The sequence below is a fragment of the Oryx dammah genome, unplaced genomic scaffold (assembly GCF_014754425.2).
Source record: "Oryx dammah isolate SB20612 unplaced genomic scaffold, SCBI_Odam_1.1 HiC_scaffold_13, whole genome shotgun sequence".
Taxonomy (NCBI): domain Eukaryota; kingdom Metazoa; phylum Chordata; class Mammalia; order Artiodactyla; family Bovidae; genus Oryx; species Oryx dammah.
This window is the reverse complement of record NW_024070197.1, coordinates 6,114,407-6,137,149: the sequence shown is the minus strand read 5'-3', so window position 1 is coordinate 6,137,149 and position 22,743 is coordinate 6,114,407. Positions and strand designations below refer to the sequence as shown.

The window sequence follows — 22,743 nt, the reverse complement described above, 5'->3', positions numbered from 1 at the left end:
AGGTTTGTAGTGCGTTCTCAAATTGAGATTTATTAATTACAATTTTATGAGGATCGGAGCCAATTAGAGCCTTAGTTTTATTTCTCCCATTGATAATTATTAGAGTGATCAAATCAATATAGGGCGTAAGTGACCTTGTCCCTCTAAAATGGGTAGAGATCCATTCTATCGGGTGTTTTTGTTGGGCAAGAAGTCCTGTGGGGGAATGGAGAGAAGGGAGTATAAACAACTCGAGAGGTAAATCAAGTCTAACACGAGTAAGAAACTGTTTTTGCAATTTATTTTGTACTAAACGAGGGCTATTTAAATAGGGATCTCCTTTCAAAGTATTCAATAAATTAGTCAGTTGATCATTTGCAATGCCTAAAGTGGGTCTAATCCAGTTTATATTGCCTAAAAATTTTTGAAAATCATTCAAGGTTGATAATTTATCAATATGAATCTGTGTTAGTTGGGGAGTAATACGTTGTCTATTAACAACAGATCCTAAGTAATTGTAAGGAGTAGAGGTTTGAATGTTTTCAGGAGAAATGATTAATCCAGAGTCTTTCAAGGATTGTTGAGCTATGTTAAACTTTTGTTGAGTTTCTAAAACAGATGGAGCTGAAAACAATATATCATCCATATAATGAATAACAAGAAAGTTAGAAAATTGTTTTCTCAGAGGTTCAAGGGCTTTGGCTGTAGGGAACAAGGTATAAGGAAGGTTGGGAAGTGCTTGCAAACAAGACTCTCAACCAGGGCTGAACATTCTTGCAAAGGAGATGTTCTGCCCAGTGTAGGGAACAAGGTATAAGGAAGGTCCGGAAGTGCTTGCAAACAAGACTCTCAACCAGGGCTGAACATTCTTGCAAACGAGATGTTCTGCCCAGAATCCTCTGTTTGTTCCTGTGGGAAAAGAACATTTCTTGCACACAAGGATGTTTCTCTGATTCCTCAAAAGGAACAGACTCGGGGACAAAATGGATTCTAAGTTGATAAGGAAGTTCTCAAAACAAAGTCTTAGCTGCAGTAAATAAATTAAGGAAAAGGTTATCTCGCCCCGCGCCTGCGCACTGTATAGTCGCTGAATCAGTGTTTGGCAACTTGCTTTGTAGATTGTTGTGCAAAAGATATAAAATAAAGCAGCTGCAAGAAGCAGCAGAAAGATTCTAACCACTCTGCAGTGTTGGTGTTTCATTCCGTCGCCAGCATCTGGCGCCCAGCGTGGGGCACGATGGAACCGAAAGGGTAAGCACCCCGGGGCGGGACGCTGAAAGGGGGACTTTCGGGAAAAAGAAAAAAAGAGTAAAAGAAACAAAAAAAGAAAAAAGAAAGAAAAAACCACGGGGAATTCCCCGTCTTTAAAGTCACAATATATGGAGCTGGTTAAGGGGCTCCTGCATTCTATAGGAATTAAAACGTCTACTCGCCACTTGAGTGAGTTGTTTCGCCTTATAGAGCAGCATTGCTATTGGTTTCAATATCAAACAAAAGTACAGGTAAATTTGAGGGAATGGAAAGTGATACAAAAGGAGTTAAGAAGGCAGCATCAAAAAGGAAATGTGATTCCTTTAAAGCTGTGGACTGTATGTGGTGCTATAACGCAGGCTTTAAAATTAATGGCTGCTGACAGTGAGGCCGCCTCATGTTCTCTTAAGAAGGATGATCCCCCGTATGAGGATGTGCCTGTGAATGAGGAGAAGGAAGGCGAATGGGGGGGGGGTGGGGGGGTGGGGGGGCTTCACCTCGGCCTCCACCCAAACCTCCGGATGATGATAGTACAGATTCATCCACTGAGACAGATAGAGATGTGAGTTCGGGGGAGGATTCAGATTCTGTAGAGGCAGTGACTGCTGCCTTTCAGAAGGTTTTATTAAATAGAAAATGAACTTCCAAGGCTGTTAAATCTTCTGCACCACCCTACGCATCCCTGTTTCCAGTAGCTACCCACAAGGTTGAGGTAGGGAGAGAGAATCAGCGATTTACATTTCCTGCTACTGTGTTCTATGATGATGATGATCTTCCAGCGCCCCCTGGAGGTTTTGTGGATCCACCTCGCCTCTTTCCCATTACACGTCAGCATGATGCCCGGGCCAGAGTGGTTAATGTTCAATATATGCCTTTGGAGTATAAATTTTTTAAGGATCTTAAGGCCGCTGTTTCTCAATATGGTCCCCAATCTCCTTTTGTGTTATCAATGTTAGAGAATGTGGGAACTTCTAAATTAATTCTTCCTCTTGATTGGGAATCCATAGCTCAAGCTGTTTTGGAAGGATCTCAATGGTTACAGCTTCGTAGTTGGTGGGAAGAGGAGGCTACGAAACAAGCAAGAATTAATGAGGGACAAAATCCACAAGGTCCCTTAGAAGATAAATTGATGGGAGAAGGGCATTATCGAGCCTTGAGGGAACAAGCCCAGTACACAGATCAGGAATTACAACAGGTGCGTCAGGTTTTCTTAAGGGCGTGGCGTAGAGTGGTACCTACTGGACAAGCTCAACCGTCTTTTGTGAAAACTATGCAAGGTCCTAATGAGCCTTATAAAGATTTTTTGGCCCGCCTTCGGGTGGCTGTTGAACAGGCAGTCGGTCGAGATGAGATCTCAAAAATTTTACTTGATACATTGGCATATGAAAATGCTAATCCAGAATGTAAAAGGATTTTGGGACCTTTAAAAGGACAAGGGGCTTCTGTGGCTGAGTTTATAAGAGCATGCTCTGGGGTTGGAGGAGCTGAACATCAAGCCTCTGTTTTTGCAGCAGCTATGGCAAAGGCTATGAAACCTCAGAGGGGAGGAAACTGTTTTCATTGTGGGAAGCCAGGACATTTTCGAAAAGATTGCAAGAAGCGAAAAGATGAGCTAAAAAATGAGCGAATGCCAGAAAAGCGACAGCCCCCAGGTCTTTGTAGGAGATGCGGCAAGGGAAAGCACTGGACTCAAGGAGTGTAGATCCAAAACTGATCGGGAAGGGAATCCCTTAAGGGCCCCTTTGTCGGGAAGCTTCCCAGTGGGCCTGAGCTCCTGGGGCCCAGGAACAGTACCAGGAGCTCCTTGCCAGTCTCCTGCACAAGTCAGTGCCAATCTCGACAGCCAATTTCCTCGAATGGTGCTCAAACGATGATTTCAGATTTGAAGGCTGCTACATTAGGTAGTGCAGCTGCAGATTTTCCATTAGCTGAAAATGTTCTTTTATCCCCAGGAGGAGGTGTTTATAAATTACGGACTAATGTCTTTGGCCCATTGCCAAGAGGAACTTTTGGGTTAATTCTGGGACGAAGTAGTGCAGCATTAAGAGGATTGATTGTATTCCCAGGAGTAATTGATTCTGACTACGTCGGCGAAATTTTAATTATGGTCTCTGCATCACAAACTCTTTCTCTACTGGCAGGGGAACGGATTGCACAACTTCTCTTGCTGCCTTATCACCCGTTTCCTTCATATTCAAATGAGAGAGTCGGTGGTTTTGGAAGTACGGGACAAAGCATATTTTGGGAAATGCTTATTAATGACTCTCGTCCTTTAATGTCACTGATTATTGAAGATAGACAGTTTGAAGGATTAGTGGATACAGGAGCAGATGTTTCAGTTATTTCTCTCCAGCAGTGGCCTAATGATTGAAAAAAAGGAAAAAGTCCTCTTGTTTTAACAGGCTTAGGATCTATAGCACATGTGCGGAGAAACACTCAACCTTTGTCATGCCAATTGTCTAATGGAAAGAAAGTATTTATTTCTTTTTACATTGTTAATATACCTATTAATATCTGGGGAAGGGATCTTTTATTTTCTTTAGGAACAATGCTCACCATCTCGTCGGAAAACTTGTAGCCACTGCTCAGATTCCTCGAGCTCTCCCATTGAAATGGTTAACTGATGTCCCTAAATGGGTTGAGCAGTGGCCGCTTCCAAAAGTGAAGCTCGAGGTTTTAGAACAATTAGTAGAATAGCTTTAATCTGGCCATGTTGAACCTTTCACATCTCCTTGGAATTCCCCTGTTTTTGTCATTAAGAAAAAATCTGGTAAATGGAGAATGTTGACTGATTTAAGGGAAGTTAACAAATGTATAGAACCTATGGAAGCTTTGCAATTAGGTCTCCCTTCTCCTGCCTCGATTCCACAGAATTGGTCTTTGATGGTTTGAGATTTGAAGGATTGCTTTTTTACTATTCCTTTGCAAATAAAAGATAGAAATAAATTTGCTTTTACTATTCCAGTTTATAATCATGGGCAGCCCATAAAACGTTATCAATGGACAGTGTTGCCTCAAGGGATGATTAATAGCCCTACACTTTGTCAGGAGTTTGTTGATCGTGCTCTTATCACTGTGAGGCGACAATTTTCTAATTGTCTTCTTTATCATTATATGGATGATCTTCTATTGGCTGCTCCTAGTAAAGAGGAGCGAGATAAATTTTTTATTCATGTGAAGAAAGCTTTAAGTTATTTTAATCTTCAAATTGCACCCGAAAAAATTCAAACTGAATTTCCTATTTCATATTTAGGTGCTATTTTGGAACAACAAAGAATAAAACCTCAAAAAGTCCAAATCAGACGAGATAATTTGAAAACTCTTAATGATTTTCAGAAGCCTTTGGGTGATATTAACTGGTTACGTCCCATGTTGGGGATCCCTACACATCAATTGCATCATTTATTTTCTACCTTGGAGGGTGATGCTGCTCTTAACAGTCCTCGATCTCTTACTTCTCAAGCAATAGAGGAATTACACTTTGTAGAGCAACGGTTGAATGAAGGGTTTCTTACTTATCTACAACAGGATCAACCTATACATTTCATAGTGTTCCATACTCCCTATTCTCCTACTGGAGTTATTGCTCAATCTGCAGGGTTGATCGAGTGGGTATTTTTACCCAATAACTATAAAAAGCTTACTACTTATATGGATAGAATTGCTTTCCTCATTCTGAAAGGTCGAGGCCGTATTACCCAGTTAATTGGAAGTGACCCTCAAATAATCATTACTCAAATTACGTCCACCCAGATTTCTAATTGCTTACAGTTTAATGAAAATTGGCAGATAGCTCGTGCATCTTATTCAGGGACTTTTTCTAATCATTATCCTCAATCTAAAATGATAGATTTTCTTCGACATACATCAGTGGTTTGTAAATCTCCTATAACTAATATTCTGATTGAAGGGAAAACTATTTTTACAGATGCCAATAAAAATACTGCTGGCTATTGGACTGATACTACTTCTAAAGTTGTTCCACATTCCTTTTCTTCCGTGCAGCCTGCTGAACTTTGGGCCATTTGCCTGGCATTACAGGATTTTTTTGATATTCCTATTAATATTGTTTCTGACTCTAAATATGCAGTCTTTTCATGTATTTATCTTCCTGAAGCCACTCTACCGTTAACTTTAAAAACTAATATTGATAAATTATTTTTTCAGGTCCAACAATTATTAATCAGGCGATCAAATCCTGTTTTTTTTTACTCATATTCGAGCTCATTCTTCTCTCCCCGGACCATTATCTCAAGGAAATGCAAATATAGATGCCTTACTTTATCCTTTACAGTGTGCAACACAAGAACATTGCTTACATCATACTAATTCTAAAGGATTACAAAAAACTTATTCGTTAACACGAAAGCAAGCTCAACGCATTGTTCGTTCTTGTTCCATATGTGCACCATTTGTTTTGCCCTTTGCCCCTACTGGAGTAAATTCCAGAGGATTACAATCTAACCAAATCTGGCAAGTGGATGTTGTTTTTATTTCCTTATTCGGTAAACAGAAATATGTTCATCATACTATAGATACTTATTCTCACTTTCAGTGGGCTACTGCTTTAAGTTCAGAAAAGGCTGATTCCGTTATTACTCATTTACTATTTTGTTTTGCTATTATGGGCATACCTATAGAGTTAAAAACTGATAATGCTCCTGCATATCAATCCTCTAAATTATCTCAATTTTTAGGACAATATCATGTTAAGCACACTTTTGGTATTCCTTATAACAGTCAAGGACAAGCTATAATTGAAAGAGCTAATCGAACTCTTTGAGAATACATTGAAAAAATTAAAAAGGGGGGAAAGGCCATTATGATATCACCAAGGGATGTATTAAATAAAACATTATTAACTCTTAATTTTTTGAATGTCTGGGGAAAAAGTAAGATGACTCCAGCAGAACAGCATTTTGGCAGTTCAGAAGACAAAAAGCTTTGAACATTCCCGGGTATGGTATAAGGATGAGATAAAGGGATGGATTCCAGCAGTACTTCATTTCTTGGGGCGAGGGTATGCTTTTATTTCTGTGAGTGATTCCAGGATCTGGGTTCCATTGAGATTGGTGAAGTTTCAGGATGAGCGACCCATTTGTGTGCCAGTTTCAGGAGCTGTCCATGCAGAGGACCTTCACCTTTGTGACAAGAGAGGCAGGTCCACCGACATGGGGACAGTTGAAGAAGCTGACTCAGGAAGCTGAGAAAACATTGCAGAAAGCAGGACAACCATTGAATCCTGCTAATCTTTTGTTGGCCATGATGGCGGTGGTAACTTGTCAGGTAATGTATGTGGAAGCTGCAAACTATACCTATTGGGCCTGTATCCCTAATCCTCCTTTGGTGCAGGCGGTATCCTGGGGTGAAGTAGAAGTCCAAGTCTGTACTAATGAAACTAACTTTTTCCCTCCACCTGATTGTGGAGGGATTGAGCAATTATCCCAGCATGTACAAAATTATAACGTTACTAATCTCACTATAGCAGCTGAAGGTATTCCTTTATGTATAGGAGGGCATTCTTTTTGTCTGTCTACAAAAACACATTCACATTATTCTTATAATACTTGGGGAGTTCAATATAGGGGACAACACTTCGCAGTTTTTACTGTGCTCATTTCTTCTCATGGTTTTAATACTTCACGGTCTTATTTAAATAAGAGTAAGGGGGTACATATGTCCCTCTGCCCTGATTCATTTTTTGAAGCATCTCTATCACGTCTGGAGTGGGAACATTGCAGGGATCATGACCCTCGTCTAGTTATGAATTATTCAAATCATACAATTGTAGATTGGAGTCCTACTCATGGAGAATTTTTAGAAAAATGGTCTAATCGATCTTTAAAATGGCATCGCATAAATGGTACCCTGAATGGTCAAGGAAATGAAACTGTAAAATGGCAACATTTTGCATTGGTTCCACCTCAATTGCACATGGATGGGTACCCTCAGTTACAAGGGGAAATATGGAAATTATGGGCAGTGTCAGGAAACCTTACTATATGGACGGGAAACTTTACTTTGAATACTAATGATCCTAGAGGGACGGTTCAAGTTTATTTGCATATTAATAAATCTTACTCTGCTATAGCATGTTTAACATTTCCTTATTCTTTACTGTATGGGCAGTGGATTTGGAATGAAATTTTGGGAGTTATATCATGTTCTGATTGTAATTTGACTCAATGTATAAACCGTTCCTGGTGGGAAAATGTTGAAAACAAGGTGGTCCATTCCAGTAATTACTCTTTGGTTATTGTGAAAGCACAGACTGAACTCTGGTTACCTGTTAATTGTACTCGGCCTTGGTCGGACACTTTTGCTGTCACTCATCTTGTGAATGCTGTACAAACTCTTCTCCATCGATCCTGAAGAATGCTTGGCATTGTCATCGCATCAATTCTCACCGTGGCTTCAGTAACAGCAACAACTGTAGCAGGTCTTGCTTTGCATCAGGGTATACAGACTGCTGATTTTGTCAGGGAGTGGCATAAGGATGCTTATTTATTGTGGCTACAACAGCATGATTTGGACGCTCAATTGGCTACTGATGTATTGAATTTACAACACACTGTTTCCTGGTTAGGAGATCAAGTGACTGTGTTAGCTACAAGGAGTGTGTTAAAATATGATTGGAATTCATCCCACCTATGTGTAACCCCTGTTCCCTTTAATATGAGTGAAGGTTGGGAAAAGGTGAAAAGGTCTTTGATGGGACACCAGAATTTAACTGCTGAAATTATGACAATATAGTCAACTTTTAGTAAGACGCTGCCTGATATTATTGGTTCTGATATACTGAAGAGTCTTCAGAAGGATTAGATAACCTCAATCCTTTAGGGCATGTATCTACATTGTTAACAACATCCTTCGTGGATATTTTGTTAATTGTTTATGTTTTATTGCTTTTATAGTCTACCTGCACTGGCGAAAAGGGAAACAATTGAAAGAAGCTTTGCGTATTCAAGCGCTTATTCAGCACCTGCAAGAAAGGGGGAGATGTAGGGAACAAGGTATAAGGAAGGTCGGGAAGTGCTTGCAAACAAGACTCTCAACCAGGGCTGAACATTCTTGCAAACGAGATGTTTGTTCCCGTGGGAACAGAACATTTCTTGCACACAAGGATGTTTCTCTGATTCCTCAAAAGGAACAGACCCGGGGACAAAATGAATTCTAAGCTGATAAGGAAGTTCTCAAAACAGTCTTAGCTGCAGTAAATAAATTAAGGAAAAGGTTATCTCGCCCCATGCCTGCACACTGTATAGTCGCTGAATCATAGTGTTTGGCAACTTGCCTTGTAGATTGTTGTGCAAAAGATATAAAATAAAGCAGCTGCAAGAAGCAGCAGAAAGATTCTAACCACTCTGCAGTGTTGGTGTTTCATTCCGTCGCCAGCATTTGGCTACATAATATTGACACATGGTGCGAGAATTCATCACTCCTTGAGGCAATACAGTCCACTGATATAATTTATTAGGCCTGATATGATTAGGATAAGGAAGAGAGAAAGCAAATCTCTCTGGGTCTAGAGGGTATAAAGGTATAGCAAAAAAGCAATCTTGTAAATCTATAATAATAATATGCCAGTTTTGAGGGATAGTGGTAGGTGATGGAATTCCTGGTAGCAATGCACCCATAGGTTTCAGATAGTATTAATTTTTCTAAGATCTGTTAAGAGATGCCATTTGCCAGATTTCTTTATTACAAAAATAGGAGATTCCAAGGGGAATAAGATTCCTCAATATGCCTTGATTTCAATTGTGTATTGATAAGTTCTTTAGTAGCCTCCAATTTCTCTTTTATGAGGGGCCATTGCTCTGTCCAACTAGGCTCGTCATTTTCCCAAGTAATTTTAATAATTGCATTGATTGTTAAGTGAGCAGTGGCCCCTAGGAAAAATGTAGAATATATATTTGAGTTTGCCATTGCATAAGTAAATCTCTTCATATTATATTGAGGGGTGTATCTATCACATAAGGTCGTAATGTTGCAGGCTGGACTTTTGGTCCTTCACATGGATATATTTGGACACTGTGATAAACCTCTTGTACTTTGGCTTGAGAAACTCCTGCAATTTGGCAAGAAATTCTCAGTATAGGCCAAGATTTGGGCCATAAATATTTGGAAATAATAGTAATATTGGATCCAATATCAAGAAGACCAAAAAACCTTTTGCCATTAATTTTGATATTTATATTGGGTCATGCATATTCAGATACTATTGACATCCATAAGGATTGTTTTTGATCTGTCCTGCCAAATCCACCTGTCCAGATGCCATTAGAGGAGTTAATAGACATGTAAGGTAAAAGAAGTAGTTGGGCAATTTTGCCCCCATTTTTGAACTGCCATAGTACCTAAGATGACATCATAATTTGAATTTCTCCCTTATCATCTGAATCAATTATTCCAGGGTGAACGTAATCCCTTTAGAAGTCAAACTAGATCGGCCAAGTAAAAGGCAGAAGGTTTGTGGGGGCAGAAAGAGTATCCACCTCATTAGTTTAAGTGGGACCTTATATACTTCTCAACTAGCTGCTGAGAACAGATAAAAAGAATACTCAACGTTGTAAGAGGTCTATTAGGCCCTTTCCTAAGACATACATCCTGAGATAACTTTGGTACAAGATTAGCCAGGGACAACAGGTTCCAGACAATGTCTCTATGCAAGATATACTGTTGCTGTGTAAGCAGGGGTACAAGTCTTGAGATATAGCTTCCCAGGCAAGATTTGTTACAATTATAATCATTACCATAGAGCCTAAGAAAAGCATTTCCATGAGTAAGACATTGGGCTGTGTAATCATTTGTTCTGGACCTAAAGAAAGGTCAGTTCTCTGGCAAGATACATTGTTGCACAAGGCTTAAGGGAAGCATGAGTGAGAATGTTTGTCTCCTCCTTACAGGAACTTGGACTGCCTGCCTAAGTGTTAACTCTTTCATTTCCTCCTGCTTTTAGGAGAATAGTGTTGCCAGAGAAAGGAGTGGAGAAATCGTTCTGTAACTTCTTCCTGCTGGGAAGACGTGTAGACCCTAAATTGTGGAGGCAACATATTCTCCTTATCCTCATATTGAGGGTCTCTGATCCAGGGGCCCTTAGTAATAGCTAGGGGAGGCAGCGGAAACTGCAGGAGCATGAACAATCACTTGTAACTTAAATGCCTAAGCCACTTAGATACAAAGTTCATTATATAGTTACAGATAGAAGAGCAAACAGCAAGAACCAGATGACTACAGTTATTACAGTCAAGATAGTTTTCCACCAAGGAGGGCTTTGTATTTGAGCTTCTATAACATCACATTGCCCCGTACGGGTTAACATTTCAAAAGTAATTTGGTTTTGGGGAGTACCAGCTCGAGCATTAGAATTGGCACGATCTCGGGCCACACCCTGAAGCCACATTGTCCACTGAAGACATTCTCCTGCTTTAAGATGTGCCCTTATCAAAAGTCGCCAATCATAAAGTTACAAAATTTCCAGTGGAAGATGCCATAGCGTTTAAACGTTCCATAGTAAAAGGCAAATGAGGGTGTACGTAGTTACAGCTTTTTTCATTTGTTGCATGTGAGAAAAATCAATGCCTTCCTATTGAGGTATTATTTGCCCTTGGGCGTTAGTATTTCTCAAAAACAGGAAAAGCAGAGAAACCATCGGCCTCAGTGATTCGAGACTGCAAAGCTAGTAACTCAGAAAGCCTTCATCGTGAAGGAGAATGAGTGGAGAGTATTTTCTCATAAATACGAGTGCGTGCCAAAGGCTTATCATTGTCATCAAGAAAAGTATTGTCAGCCTTAGGGTCAAAAAGAGCCTCAGAAGAATTATCGTCAGGGTCATCTTGTTCTTCAATTGAGGGGACTTTCGGTTTTGTGCCCATTGCAAGAGGAGGAAGAGGAGCACTTGGGGCAGGGCTGGTGGGAAAACTCTGAAATCTTTTATGTTGTTCTAATTGAGCCTTTTGTAAAGTTTCATCATCTAATTCATATTCATGTAACAAGTGTTCCACGTAACGGTGTTCTGTTGTCGAATATTGGGGAGGAGAGGGGCTACAGTTACCTTGAAATGGCAGAATCACAGCTTTATTAATAAGAGCCCATAAGGGCCAGAAATATATTGGGATAGTTTTTCCCCACCTTGAGCCTCGTTTAAGATTCTCTTCAGTCTGGTTCCAAATTTCTAAATTGAAACTGCCTTCATCGGGGAACCAGGGATTATGTTCAACCACCGTTTGGAGATAAGCCTCTATTCGCTGACATGAAACTGAAAGTCCTTGAACTTACACAAAGGAAGAAAATGCAACATATTGGATCCCTTAAAGTTGAACGTCCCCTGACACTTATCCAGAGCAGACTTTACTAGATTCCTGTCAGGGAATGTACAACAGGAGGATTCCTATGTGCTGTTTCTCATAAATGCTCTGTTCCTTATCAGTTTCTGTTGTCAGAAACCAGTGGAACAGCACGCTGCTCCCAGGACTGAGGTCATAGGATGAGACAGGCTTTAATCTCCTTCAGTAAACATTCTCCTTACAACAAAACTGCTTAGTCTTGATCCTCTTTCTTAAGATATGGATTGTCTCCTGACCTTGTGACCATTATCAATCCCTTGTTCCCTTAGTAACGGTTACTGTACCTTTGGTTTTCTGATCTTTATCATTATCGAAAGAAATTTCTTGTACAACAGTCTATATATACTCACAGAAATATTAAAGCACCTTTGCACCACCAGAGCTTGGGTCTCCGTGCCTTTCTTTCTTTCTCTCTCTCTTTCTCTCTTTTTCTCTCTTCTACTTTCTTATCATCGACTCCGGACCGCCAGGTTCCGGTCGATTAAAGGTCCCAAAGTGGCATCTGAACAGGGACTCTGGTATATGTGGCATTTCGGACAGAGGGACTTGGGACCTATTGAGGTTGGGACCTATTGAGGTCGGTAAGTACTAAGACACGGGTCAAGTGGCTGGAAAGCCCCATCTTTTCTCTACTTTATTTTACCATCTGTTTAAAGCTCAGGGACTTTTAGTTTCGTGCCAATGAATAGAGGCTTGCTTTCAAACACTGGTTAAATGAAATCCTTGGTTCCCTAATAAAGGTAGTTTTGATTTAGAAATTTGGCACCGGGTCAAAGAAAACGTTGAACGAGTCACCAGGCAGGGAAAAAATATTCCAGTTGATTGCTGACCCCTATGGGCTCTCATTAAAGCTGTAATTCTGCCATTTCAAGGTAAATTCTAGCCCTCCCAATACTTGACAACAGACAGAACACTTATTGCATGAATATCAAGTAGATGATAAAACTTTACAAAAGGCCCAAGTAGAACTACATAAAACATTTCAAAATGTTCCTACTAGCCCTGCCAGGCTGCTTCAAATGCTCCTCCTCTGCCAGCAGGCACAAATCCAGAAGTCTCTCCTTTGTTAGAACCTAATGATTCTGACAATGACTCTCCTCAGTTGTTTTTAAAGGTTCTTCAGACGGCCCTCCTGCAAGCTCCTGCTTTGAGCTGCCCACAGGGTCAGAATTTAATTTGTTTGTCACTGAAAGAAAAGGTGTGGCCTTGGGAGTTTTGCCACAACCCAGAGGGCCTCACCAGCAACTTGTTGCTTATCTAAGTAGAGAATTGGATGTAACTTCAAGTGGGTGGCCCCACTGCCTAACAGTAATTGGGACAGCAGCTTTATTAGCACCTGAAGCTTTAAAAATAATTGACAAAATCTTACTGTACTGACTTCTCATGATGTGAGTGGAATCTTAAATTCTAAGGTTAATATTTGGATGACAGACAGTAGGCTTCTTAAATATCAGTCATTGTTGTTAGAAGGACCAGTACCTAAGCTTAAAGTCTGTGGACATTTAAATCCTGCCACTTTCCTTCCTGAGAAGGAAAATGAAACACCTGATCACGATTGTTCCCAATTTCTAAACTTTAAATTTCCCAACTTTAAACTATGCAGCTTGGGAGGATCTAATGGATACCCCATTAGACAATCCTGACATGGAAATATTTACAGACAAAGATTAGCGAGTAAATATCTACATGGATTCTAAGTATGCCTTTTTGACTTTACATGCTCATGCTGCAATATGGAAAGACAGTTTAAAACAGCAACAGGAGAACCTATTAACCATTTCAGAGAGATTGAGAGACTTTTAACTGCTATATATTGTCCTAAAGAAGTAGCTGTTATGCATTGCAAAGGGCACGGCAGAGATGGGAGTAAAGCAGCTGAAGGTAATCAGCTGGCTGACTGTCAAGCCAGAAAAGCTGCACTTTAAGAAACCCTTTCACTACAGACACCCTTGATCTGGACAGGTAGGTCCTGTAGAACAGGAAAAACCACAATATACTGAGCAAGAATTAGAAAGATATAAGATAAAGGATAAAGGATGGTTACAGTCCGAGGATGGACAATTAATAATTCCTGAAAATTCTCAATGGAAAATTCTTAAGGGTTTACACCAGAGTTTCATTTGGGTGCAGAGAGTACTTACCAGATGGCATCTCATTTGTTTGAAGGTAAAAATGTAATGAAAACTTTAAAGAACATTATCAAAAGGTGTGAGATTTGTCAGAAACATAACCCAAAGACTGAAAAGTTAGCAAAATCTGGATTACAATGAAGTGGAAAGTATCCTGGAGAGGACTGGGAAATTGATTTTACTCATATGCCAAAAGCTAATGGGTATTCTTGGTTACAAGTTTGGGTGGATACTTTTACTGGATGGATCTTTGCATGGTTCAGCAACGACCTTTCATGCTCTTCTGAACAAAAAGTCCTTGGCACAGACTCATATTTGCAAAAAATCAGCACTTACTCACTCTCCTCTGTGACAGAGGCTCTCTGAATTACAGGCTTTGCTATGACAAGTTTCTGATGCCGATGGTTTCGCCATCTTTCCAGTTTTAAGAAATCCTGACGCTCAAGGGCACATACCTCAATATGACGGTATTAAACTTTTTTTTACATGCAACAAATGAAAAAGGCTGTAACTATGTATGGCCCACATTCACCTTTTGCTAAAGAGCTTCTAAATGTTGTGGCATCTTCTATCGGAAATTTCATTCCCTATGATTGGTGAACTTTAATAAAAGCTCTCCTTAAACCAGGAGAATATCTTCAATGGACAATGTGGTTTCATGATATAGCCAGAGATCATGCTAACAAGAATGCTCGAGCTGGCACTCCCCCAAACCAAATTACTTTTGAAATGTTAACTGGCATCAGACAATTTGATACCATAGAAGCTCAAATACAATGCCCTCCCTTCTTGCATGAACAATGGAAAACAGTGGTCCTTGAAGCTTGGGATTGAATTACTCCTCAGAGCCTACAGGTAGCTACACTAAAACATTACAAGGACCTAATCAACGTTATGCTGGTTTTTCAGCTAGATTAGAAACTGCTATTTCCCATACTATAATCGGAGAAGCCGCCAAAAAACAGCTAGAGAAATTACTTGCTTATGAGAATGCAAATCAGGAATGTCAAAGAGCTATCGTTCCAATTCGTGAGACTGGGACTATTATTGATTATTTGAAGGGCTTGTCGCAATCTAGAATCAGAAACTCAAAAGATGCAAATGCTAGCTAAGACAATGGCTGCTACTTTCCAGAAAGGGAAATGAAGGATACTTTACATGTGGAGATAAAAACTATTTAGAAAGGGACTGCCCTAAGAAGGCTAATAAAAAACTTCGAAGAATCTGCCCTCGCTGCCATAGAGGAATGCATTGGGCCAAAGACTGTAAATCTAAATTTGATATTGAAGGAAAACCTATTCTGGGAAACTCCAAACAGGGGACCCCCCCTCCCCCCCCGGCCAGGTACCCTACAACAAAAACCAGGGGCAACTTCTATCTTTTCCCTCAAACCCTCAACATCTGGCAGTGTTGCCGTCAATATACCAGCCCTAAATGATTTTCCCTTTACACTCAAGCAGCCCCTTCTAGACTACCTACTGGACTTTTTGGACCCCTGCCCCTACAAACTTTCGGTCTTTTACTTGGCCAATCTAGTTTGACTTCTAAAGGAATTACTGTTCACCCTGGAGTAATTGATTCAGATAAAGGAGAGATTCAAATTATAATGTCATCTCAGATTCTATGGCAATTCAAAAAGGGGGACAAAAAATTGCTCAATTACTTCTGTTGCTTTACATTTCTATTAACTCCTCTAATAATGTATGGACAAGCAGTTTCGGCAGATCAAAAACAATCCTTATGGACATCATTGGTATCTCAATATGCCCGACCAAATATAAATATCAAAATTAATGGTACAAGATTTTCTGGTCTCCTTGACACTGGATCTGATATTACTATTATTTCCAAACACTTATGGCCCAAAACCTGGCCTATACAAAAAATCTCTTGTGAAACTGCAGGAATTTTTCAAACCAAAGTACAAGAAATTTATCAAAATATTCAAATCTACCCATATGAAGGACCGAAAGGCCAGCCTGCAACATTAAGACCTCATGTGATAGATGCACCCCTTTTCTCTAATAGGAAGGGACTTACTTATGCAATGGCAGGCTCAGATATACATTCCACATTTTTCCTAGGGGCCACTGCTCATTTAACAAACAAAGCAATGATTAAAATAACTTGGAAGAATGACGAGCCCATTTGCACAGAACAATGGCCCCTTAAGAAAGAAAAATTACAGGCTACTAAAGAACTTATAGACACACAATTAGAATGAAAACATATTGAGGAATCTTACTCTCCTTGGAACTCTATTGTTATAAAAATGAAATCTAACAAATGACATCTCTTAACAGACCTTAGAAGAGTTAATGCATCTATGAAACCCATGCGTGCACTACAACCAGGGATCCCATCCCCTACTACTGTTCCTCAAAATTGGTAATTATTACTGATTTACAAGATTGCTTTTTAAATATATCTTTACACCCTTTAGACGGAGAGAGATTCACTTTCTCTCTCCCTTTTCCTAATGACATCAGGCCTCATAAAAGATTTCAATAGACTGTGTTACCTCAAGATATACTTAACAGTCCTATTTGTCAAAATTTTGTAGCCAAGGCTTTAGATCTAATGTGACAGCAATTCCCTCATGTATATATCATTAATAATATACTGTAACTACAAAAAGAAGTGATATTTTTGACACTGAATGGCCATGCCTCGGAGTCCTGAAAATATTTTTGTTCCCTGCTTGCTTTGCTTGCTGGCACCTCCCCCCAACTCAAGCTGAACTAATCAATCACACTGGGCTTACATACCAAACCCACCTTTACTTCAGGTTGTATAATGGACGGAGAAAGGACCAATGTATTAACCAATGACTCCGTGCATATGCCTTCTCCTTGGAGCCTTAAAGGGCCCTCATACCCTGAAGAAGGGAAACTAATATCACTCTAGATTATGAAGTCCTTTGTTTGTGTATGGGCCCAGCAAAATTATGCATAAACGTTAGCAGACAAATTTGGGCTTTTGCCCTGCCTCCAAAAAAGGACTTTCGGATGTTCCTTAGATTATTTACTGCCCTTTCTTTGTCCGTGAACCATGCTTATACTACTGAAACTTTAGGGAAAGAGTTAGGGAAAGAACAAAGAACACTATGCAAAGCGTTTACTAATAAGAACTTTAAATATATACTCCAGGTCATTGGGACAAGTGTCAGGCCAAATCAGGAAAATTAATGTTTGTGGCTAATCATACAATTGTCGGTTGGGGACCCCATGGTATATGGCTATCTAACTGCTCAGATATTAACAGCACTGCGTGTGATCATGCTACTCAAGTAGCTTAGAAGGTTAGTAACATTATAATGGAACATTACCATGACAAAGGACTTCTTGGGTGGTTGACGGTGGAATGGCACCCACCTCGTCCTCCAATCGTCCTCCATAACCAGATTGGGCCTGAACAATGGGACACCTGGAAACTTGCTGCGAGCACCGAAGAATTCAGGACTTGGACTGGACATTTCACAGGGACTAATCGTAGTCACAGAAACTATTTCTTTCGTTATAATCAATCATATTTCATACAAGCTTGTGTTCCCCTTCCTTTTGTTCCACCTATAGGAAGTTTACAATTCAATAAGACTTTACGTTCTGTAACTTGTATAAATTGCAAATTATATACTTGTCTTAGTTCATTTCCTTAAGAAATGAATCCCTTCTGATTCTTCGATCTTGACGTAGTCTGTGGTTACCAATAAATGTCCAGCAGCCCTGGGAAGAAGGCCCCATGGCTGGACTTGCTTCCTGGTTACTTACTAAACTGCTCCAGTGATCTAAACGATTCATTGGATGGCTGATTCCTGGCATTTTGGGATTAACCGCTATTTGCACCACTGCTACCATCACTGGCATTGCTTTACAAACCTCAATTCAAACACATAATTTTATCCAAAATTGGACTAAAGATGCTCATACTATGTGGGCCACTCAGGCTCAGACATGAGGATATTCAAGATGAAATACAGGAACTAAAATCAGTCATCAAATGGGTTGGAGATCAATTAATAGATGTACAAAAACAGGTAATGCTAAATGGTGATTGGAATTCTACTCAATTTTGTGTTACACCTGTTCAATTCAATAATAGTACCTATAATTGGGAACAAATCAAATTTCATTTGCAAAACATACATGATAATGCCTCTCTGAATGTACATTACCAAAAGAAATCTTTGGAACCTTTTCTAAAAATCTGCCCTCTTCCACTAATTTGGAAACTTTAGCTGAACAACCAGCTGATCAATTATCTGGGCTAGACCCACGCAGATGGTTTCAAAGCATTACTCACAGCACTGGGTCTGGAACTGTAATTTTGGTGATTGTCTTGACAATTATATTTGTTGTTCACCATTGCCTTCATGCAAAATTGTTAGAACTGAACAAACTCAAATGGTCAGAACCCTTTTTACAAATATTATAAATAAGTAGGAATTGTCAGTGAATGATTAACAGGAGGATTCTTATGTGCTGTTCCTCATAAATCCTGTTCCTTACCAGTTTCTGTTGTCAGAAACCAGTGGAACAGCATGCCGTTCCCAGGACTGAGGTCATAGGATGAGACAGGCTTGAAACACCTTCAGTAAACATTCTCCTTACGACAAAACTGCTTAGTCTTGCTCCTCTTGCTTGAGATATGGATTGTCTCCTGACCTTGTGACCATTATCAATCCCTTGTTCCTTTGGTAATGGTTGCTGTCCATTTGGTTTTCTGATTTTTATCGAAAGAAATTTCTTGTACAACAGCCTATATATACTCACAGAAAGATCATTAAAGCACCTTTGCTCCATCACAGCTTGCGTGCCTGTGTCTTTCTTTCTTTCTCTTTCTTTCACTTTCTTATCGTCGACTCTGGACGGCCAGGTTCCGGTCCATTAAAGGACCTAAACAGATTCCAACACAATATACTCCTTAATCCTGTAACTATTGGTAATAAAGCTTTATTTGCTTAAAATTTTAAAACTTGCCACAAGGGGATCCTTTGACAAAGCAGAAAAACATTTTGAGGCATTGAAGGATACCTCCCATCCTCTCCCCATTTGGTATCAAGACGGGTTGACTGAACAATGGAAATCTGGAAAATTAATATTAAAGGGAAAGGGGTATGCCTGGATCTCTCCAGATGGACCCAACGAAATCAGCTGGCTCCCTCTTCGGAAGATCCGCGCCAGGGGAGCCACCGGCATTCTAGATAGAGAAGAAACGGTGAAATCCCCAGGAGGAGGAGTTTCCAGTACAAGCCATGGCAACTTGAAAATTTCCAAGAAACGATGCACTCGAGGTCATCGACCTTATGATTTCCCTACTTGGGGACAGATAAAAACCCTTACTAATCAAGCTGAAAATCTGGTTTCTCAACAGAGAATGCCTAGGAATCCTAAAAATATTTTTGTCGCTATGCTTGCTTTTGCTTACCCTGCTCAGGCTGACTTGATTAATCACACTTATTAGCCTTATATACCTAACCCCACTTTATTGCAGGTTGTAGAATGGACAGATATAGGACCGGTTGTATCCACTAATGACTCAGTACATATGCCTCCTCCTTGGAGCTTGGAGGGGCCCTCTCATCCTGAGGACAAAGGAAGATTGATTCACATTTCTCTAGGCTATAAAATCCTTCCTCTATGCATGGGCCCAGCAGAATTATGTATTAATGTTAGTCGACAAACGTGGGCTTTCATCCTGCCTCCAAAAAAGAACTTCCACACATTGTTTAGACTGTTTACTGGCCTGTCCTTTTATGAGAACCATGTCAATACTACCAGCACTCTAGGACAAGGACAAAAGTTGGAATGTAAGGGGTTTACTTGAAAGGATTTTAAATATACTCCTATTTATTGAGATAGATGTCAAGCTAAATCATGGAAATTAATGTTTGTGGCCAATTACACCATTGTTGATTGGGGACCCTATGGTATGTGGTTATCTAACTGCTCAGATGATATTAACAGTCCTATGTGTGATTATGTTACTCAAGTAACATGGAAGATTACCAACAGTTCAATGGAACACTTCTATGACAAACGACTCCTTGGCTGACTTGATGGTGGAATGGCACCTCCTCGCCCTCAAATTGTCCTCAGTAAACAAATTGGGCCTGAACAATGGGACATCTGGAAACTTTCTACAAACACTGAAAACTTGGAACTTGGACTGGATATTTCACAGAGACAAGTCATAGTCATAACTATTCCTTCCATTATAATCATTCATATTTTATACAAGCTTGCATTCCCCTTCGTTACTGCCATAGGAAACTTACAATTTAATAAGACTTTATGTTCTGTGACTTGTATAGATTGCAAATTGCATACTTGTCTTAATTCCTCTATTTCTCTAAAAACACAAATCCCTTTTGATTCTTCGATCTCAACATAGTCTGTGGTTGCCAGCAGATCTCCAACGACCCTGGAAAGAGGATCCCATGGCAAGACTTACCTCCCAGTTACTCACTAAATTACTCTGACGATCTAAGCGATTAATTAGATGCTTGATTCTTGGCATTTTGGGATCAACAGCCATTTGTACCACTGTCGCTGTCACAGACACTGCTTTACTAACTTCAATTCAAAACAAATCTTTATTCAAGATTGGACTAAAGATGCTCATACTATATGGGTCACTCAAGTTCAGAAAGATGAAAAAGTTCAAGATAAAAATCAGGAATAAAAAACAGCCATCCAATGGGTTGGAGACCAATTAGTAGATTTACAAAAACAAGTATTATTAAACTGTGATTGGAATTCTACTCAATTTTGTATCACTCCTATTCGGTTCAACCACAGTTCTTACAATTGGGAAAAAATCAAATTTCATTTGCAAGATATGCATAATAATGCTTCCTTAAATGTACAATTGTTGTAAAAGGAAATCCTTGAAACCTTCTATAAGAGTCTACCCTCTTCCAACAATTTGGAAACCTTAGCTGAACAGCTAGCTGATCAATTATCCGGGCTAGACCCTCAAAGATGGTTTCAAGGCGTTACACATAGTATTGGATCTGGAACTAGAACGCTGATAATTATCCTGGTGATTATAATTGTAACATACCGATGCCTTTCAACTAAAATTGTTCAATCTAAACAAACTCACTTGCTCAGGGCCTTTTTCACAAAAGTATCTACAGTTATCCCCAATTATGAAAAAGTAAAAAAGGGGGAACTGTCAGGGGACATTCAACTTTAAGGACCCAACATGATATTTTCTTCTTTTGTGTGCTGATTCTCAGGGACTCTATTCTTTATCAGGTCTGGAAAACAGGAAAGAGCAGAGCTGCACACAGTTCTCAGGACTGAGGTCATGAGAAAGAGCATTTCCTTGTATTCCCTTCAGTGACCTTTTACTTGAAGGTAATCTATTCAGTTATGCCCCTCTTCCTCAGGATATGGAATGCTTTCTGGAACTTTCCAGATTATTTGCTTGGCTTTCTTTTTCCTCAATGTTTCTACTGCCAAAAGATGCCTTGTAGAAAGATATATAACCATGCGTTTTTGCAAATAAAGCACCCCTGTTTCACTCGAGACTTGGGTCCCCTGCTTCCTCCCGTCGACTCCATTCCTCAGGTCCTGGTCTACAAGGACCGTGACAGCTCTGTCTTCAATTTCCACAAATAAGAGTAACTCTTCTTTAATCATACATACAACAGCTATTTCTATCCAATGGAGAATATGACCCTATTCCTATGCATTGTTCCTAGCACACCATCAGTCCCTGGTAACTGTCCCTCTCCTCCTACGAAAAGCCCAGGCCTTTTAACATCTTGCCTACTCTGTTCAAGGTCAGTTGGTAGAACATTATGTTTTATAACAGGCTGGACTATGTACACAAGGGCTTCCTGATCCTACTGACTATGATGAGTCATATCCTATTACAATATTTTCTCCCCTCCCTGTTGCTAATTCACACAAACTATTGAATTTTGTAGTTCAGGCTGTGTGTTTTTCCAGGAAACATGGATGTGAATGAATTGTATCTAATGAAGTCGATCCCTTCATCTCACTGAATTCTTCCCAGAGACTATGGTGAAACGCATGTAGCAAATGCATTTGATCAATGTATTACCAAAGCCAAGCTCTTAGAGCTCACCACACAACACGCCAATAAACTGAGAGACTACTTGTTGGGCAAGGAATAGTGACTTTATTCAGAAAGCCAGGAGACCAAAAAGATGGCGGACTACTGTCTGAAAGAATTATCTTTGCTGAGGTAGAATTTGGGTTTTTTTTTACACGAAAAGATCTCTATAGCTTCTCTTCAAATATGGACTTATTGCAGTTGCAGAGTACCTGAACTAAAGTCATCAGAGAATACTTATAGTGAAAAAGCTAAAGGATTTGCCACAACCACTGAGTCTGGGAAGTATGGCTCCACTATGTTCCTATCTTATGACTTTTGGGTATGATCCTTGCCACACACATTACATTGCTGTGTTTTCTCTCCAGGATAAATACTATGATACTACTGGTGAGATGTGAGGATAGGTTTTTTTAATTTGCGAAATTGGTGAGGAATCTTTCTAGAATGAATTCATGTTCTAAAGACTTGACTAATAAATACATATATATCTGGCTGCTATCCAGTATGAATTTTTTCATGAAGCCTAAGATGTTGCCACACTCATGATATTTGTATGGTTTTTCAGTAGGATGAATTCTCTGAGCAACTGTAGGGTGTGAATTTTGAACTCTGAAATTTGAAGACTTCTACCATATACCACATTCACATGAGTTTCTCTCATGTATGGATTTTCTGATGTTTAGTGAGTGCTGAGACCTGAATAAAGGATTTTCCACACTCAAAACATTTGAAAGGTTTCTCTATATGTATTCTCCAATGTTTTTTAAGGAGTGAATTTTGACGGAAGAACTTGCCACAGTCATTACATCTGAAAGGTCTCTCTCCAGTATGAATTCTCCAGTGAAGTTGAAGATGCGGTTTTTGACCGAAGACTTTTCCACACTCATCAAATTTGTAAGGTTTCTCTCCAGTATGAACTGTCTGATGCCTTAAAAGGGTTGACTTTA

General features: G+C 39.7%; 2 protein-coding genes across 2 annotated transcripts in view; one reads left to right on the top strand and one right to left on the bottom strand.

The window, feature by feature from the left end:
* The first annotated feature begins 1,155 nt into the window (after positions 1-1,155).
* LOC120873057 (endogenous retrovirus group K member 19 Env polyprotein-like) lies at positions 1,156-10,947 on the top strand. Its single transcript, XM_040253802.1, has 4 exons — positions 1,156-1,230; positions 6,281-7,402; positions 8,145-8,243; positions 10,865-10,947. The coding sequence occupies exons 2-4, from the start codon at positions 6,316-6,318 to the stop codon at positions 10,945-10,947; spliced, it is 1,269 nt and encodes a 422-aa protein (XP_040109736.1). The 5' UTR covers positions 1,156-1,230; positions 6,281-6,315.
* Positions 10,948-21,232: 10,285 nt separating this feature from the next.
* Positions 21,233-22,743, bottom strand: part of LOC120873056 (zinc finger protein 160-like) — a 3,984-nt gene continuing 2,473 nt past the window's right edge. The window contains exon 3 of the mRNA XM_040253801.1: positions 21,233-21,290. Within this exon, the coding sequence (XP_040109735.1) occupies positions 21,233-21,290 (58 nt within the window). The remainder of the gene's footprint in view (positions 21,291-22,743) is intronic.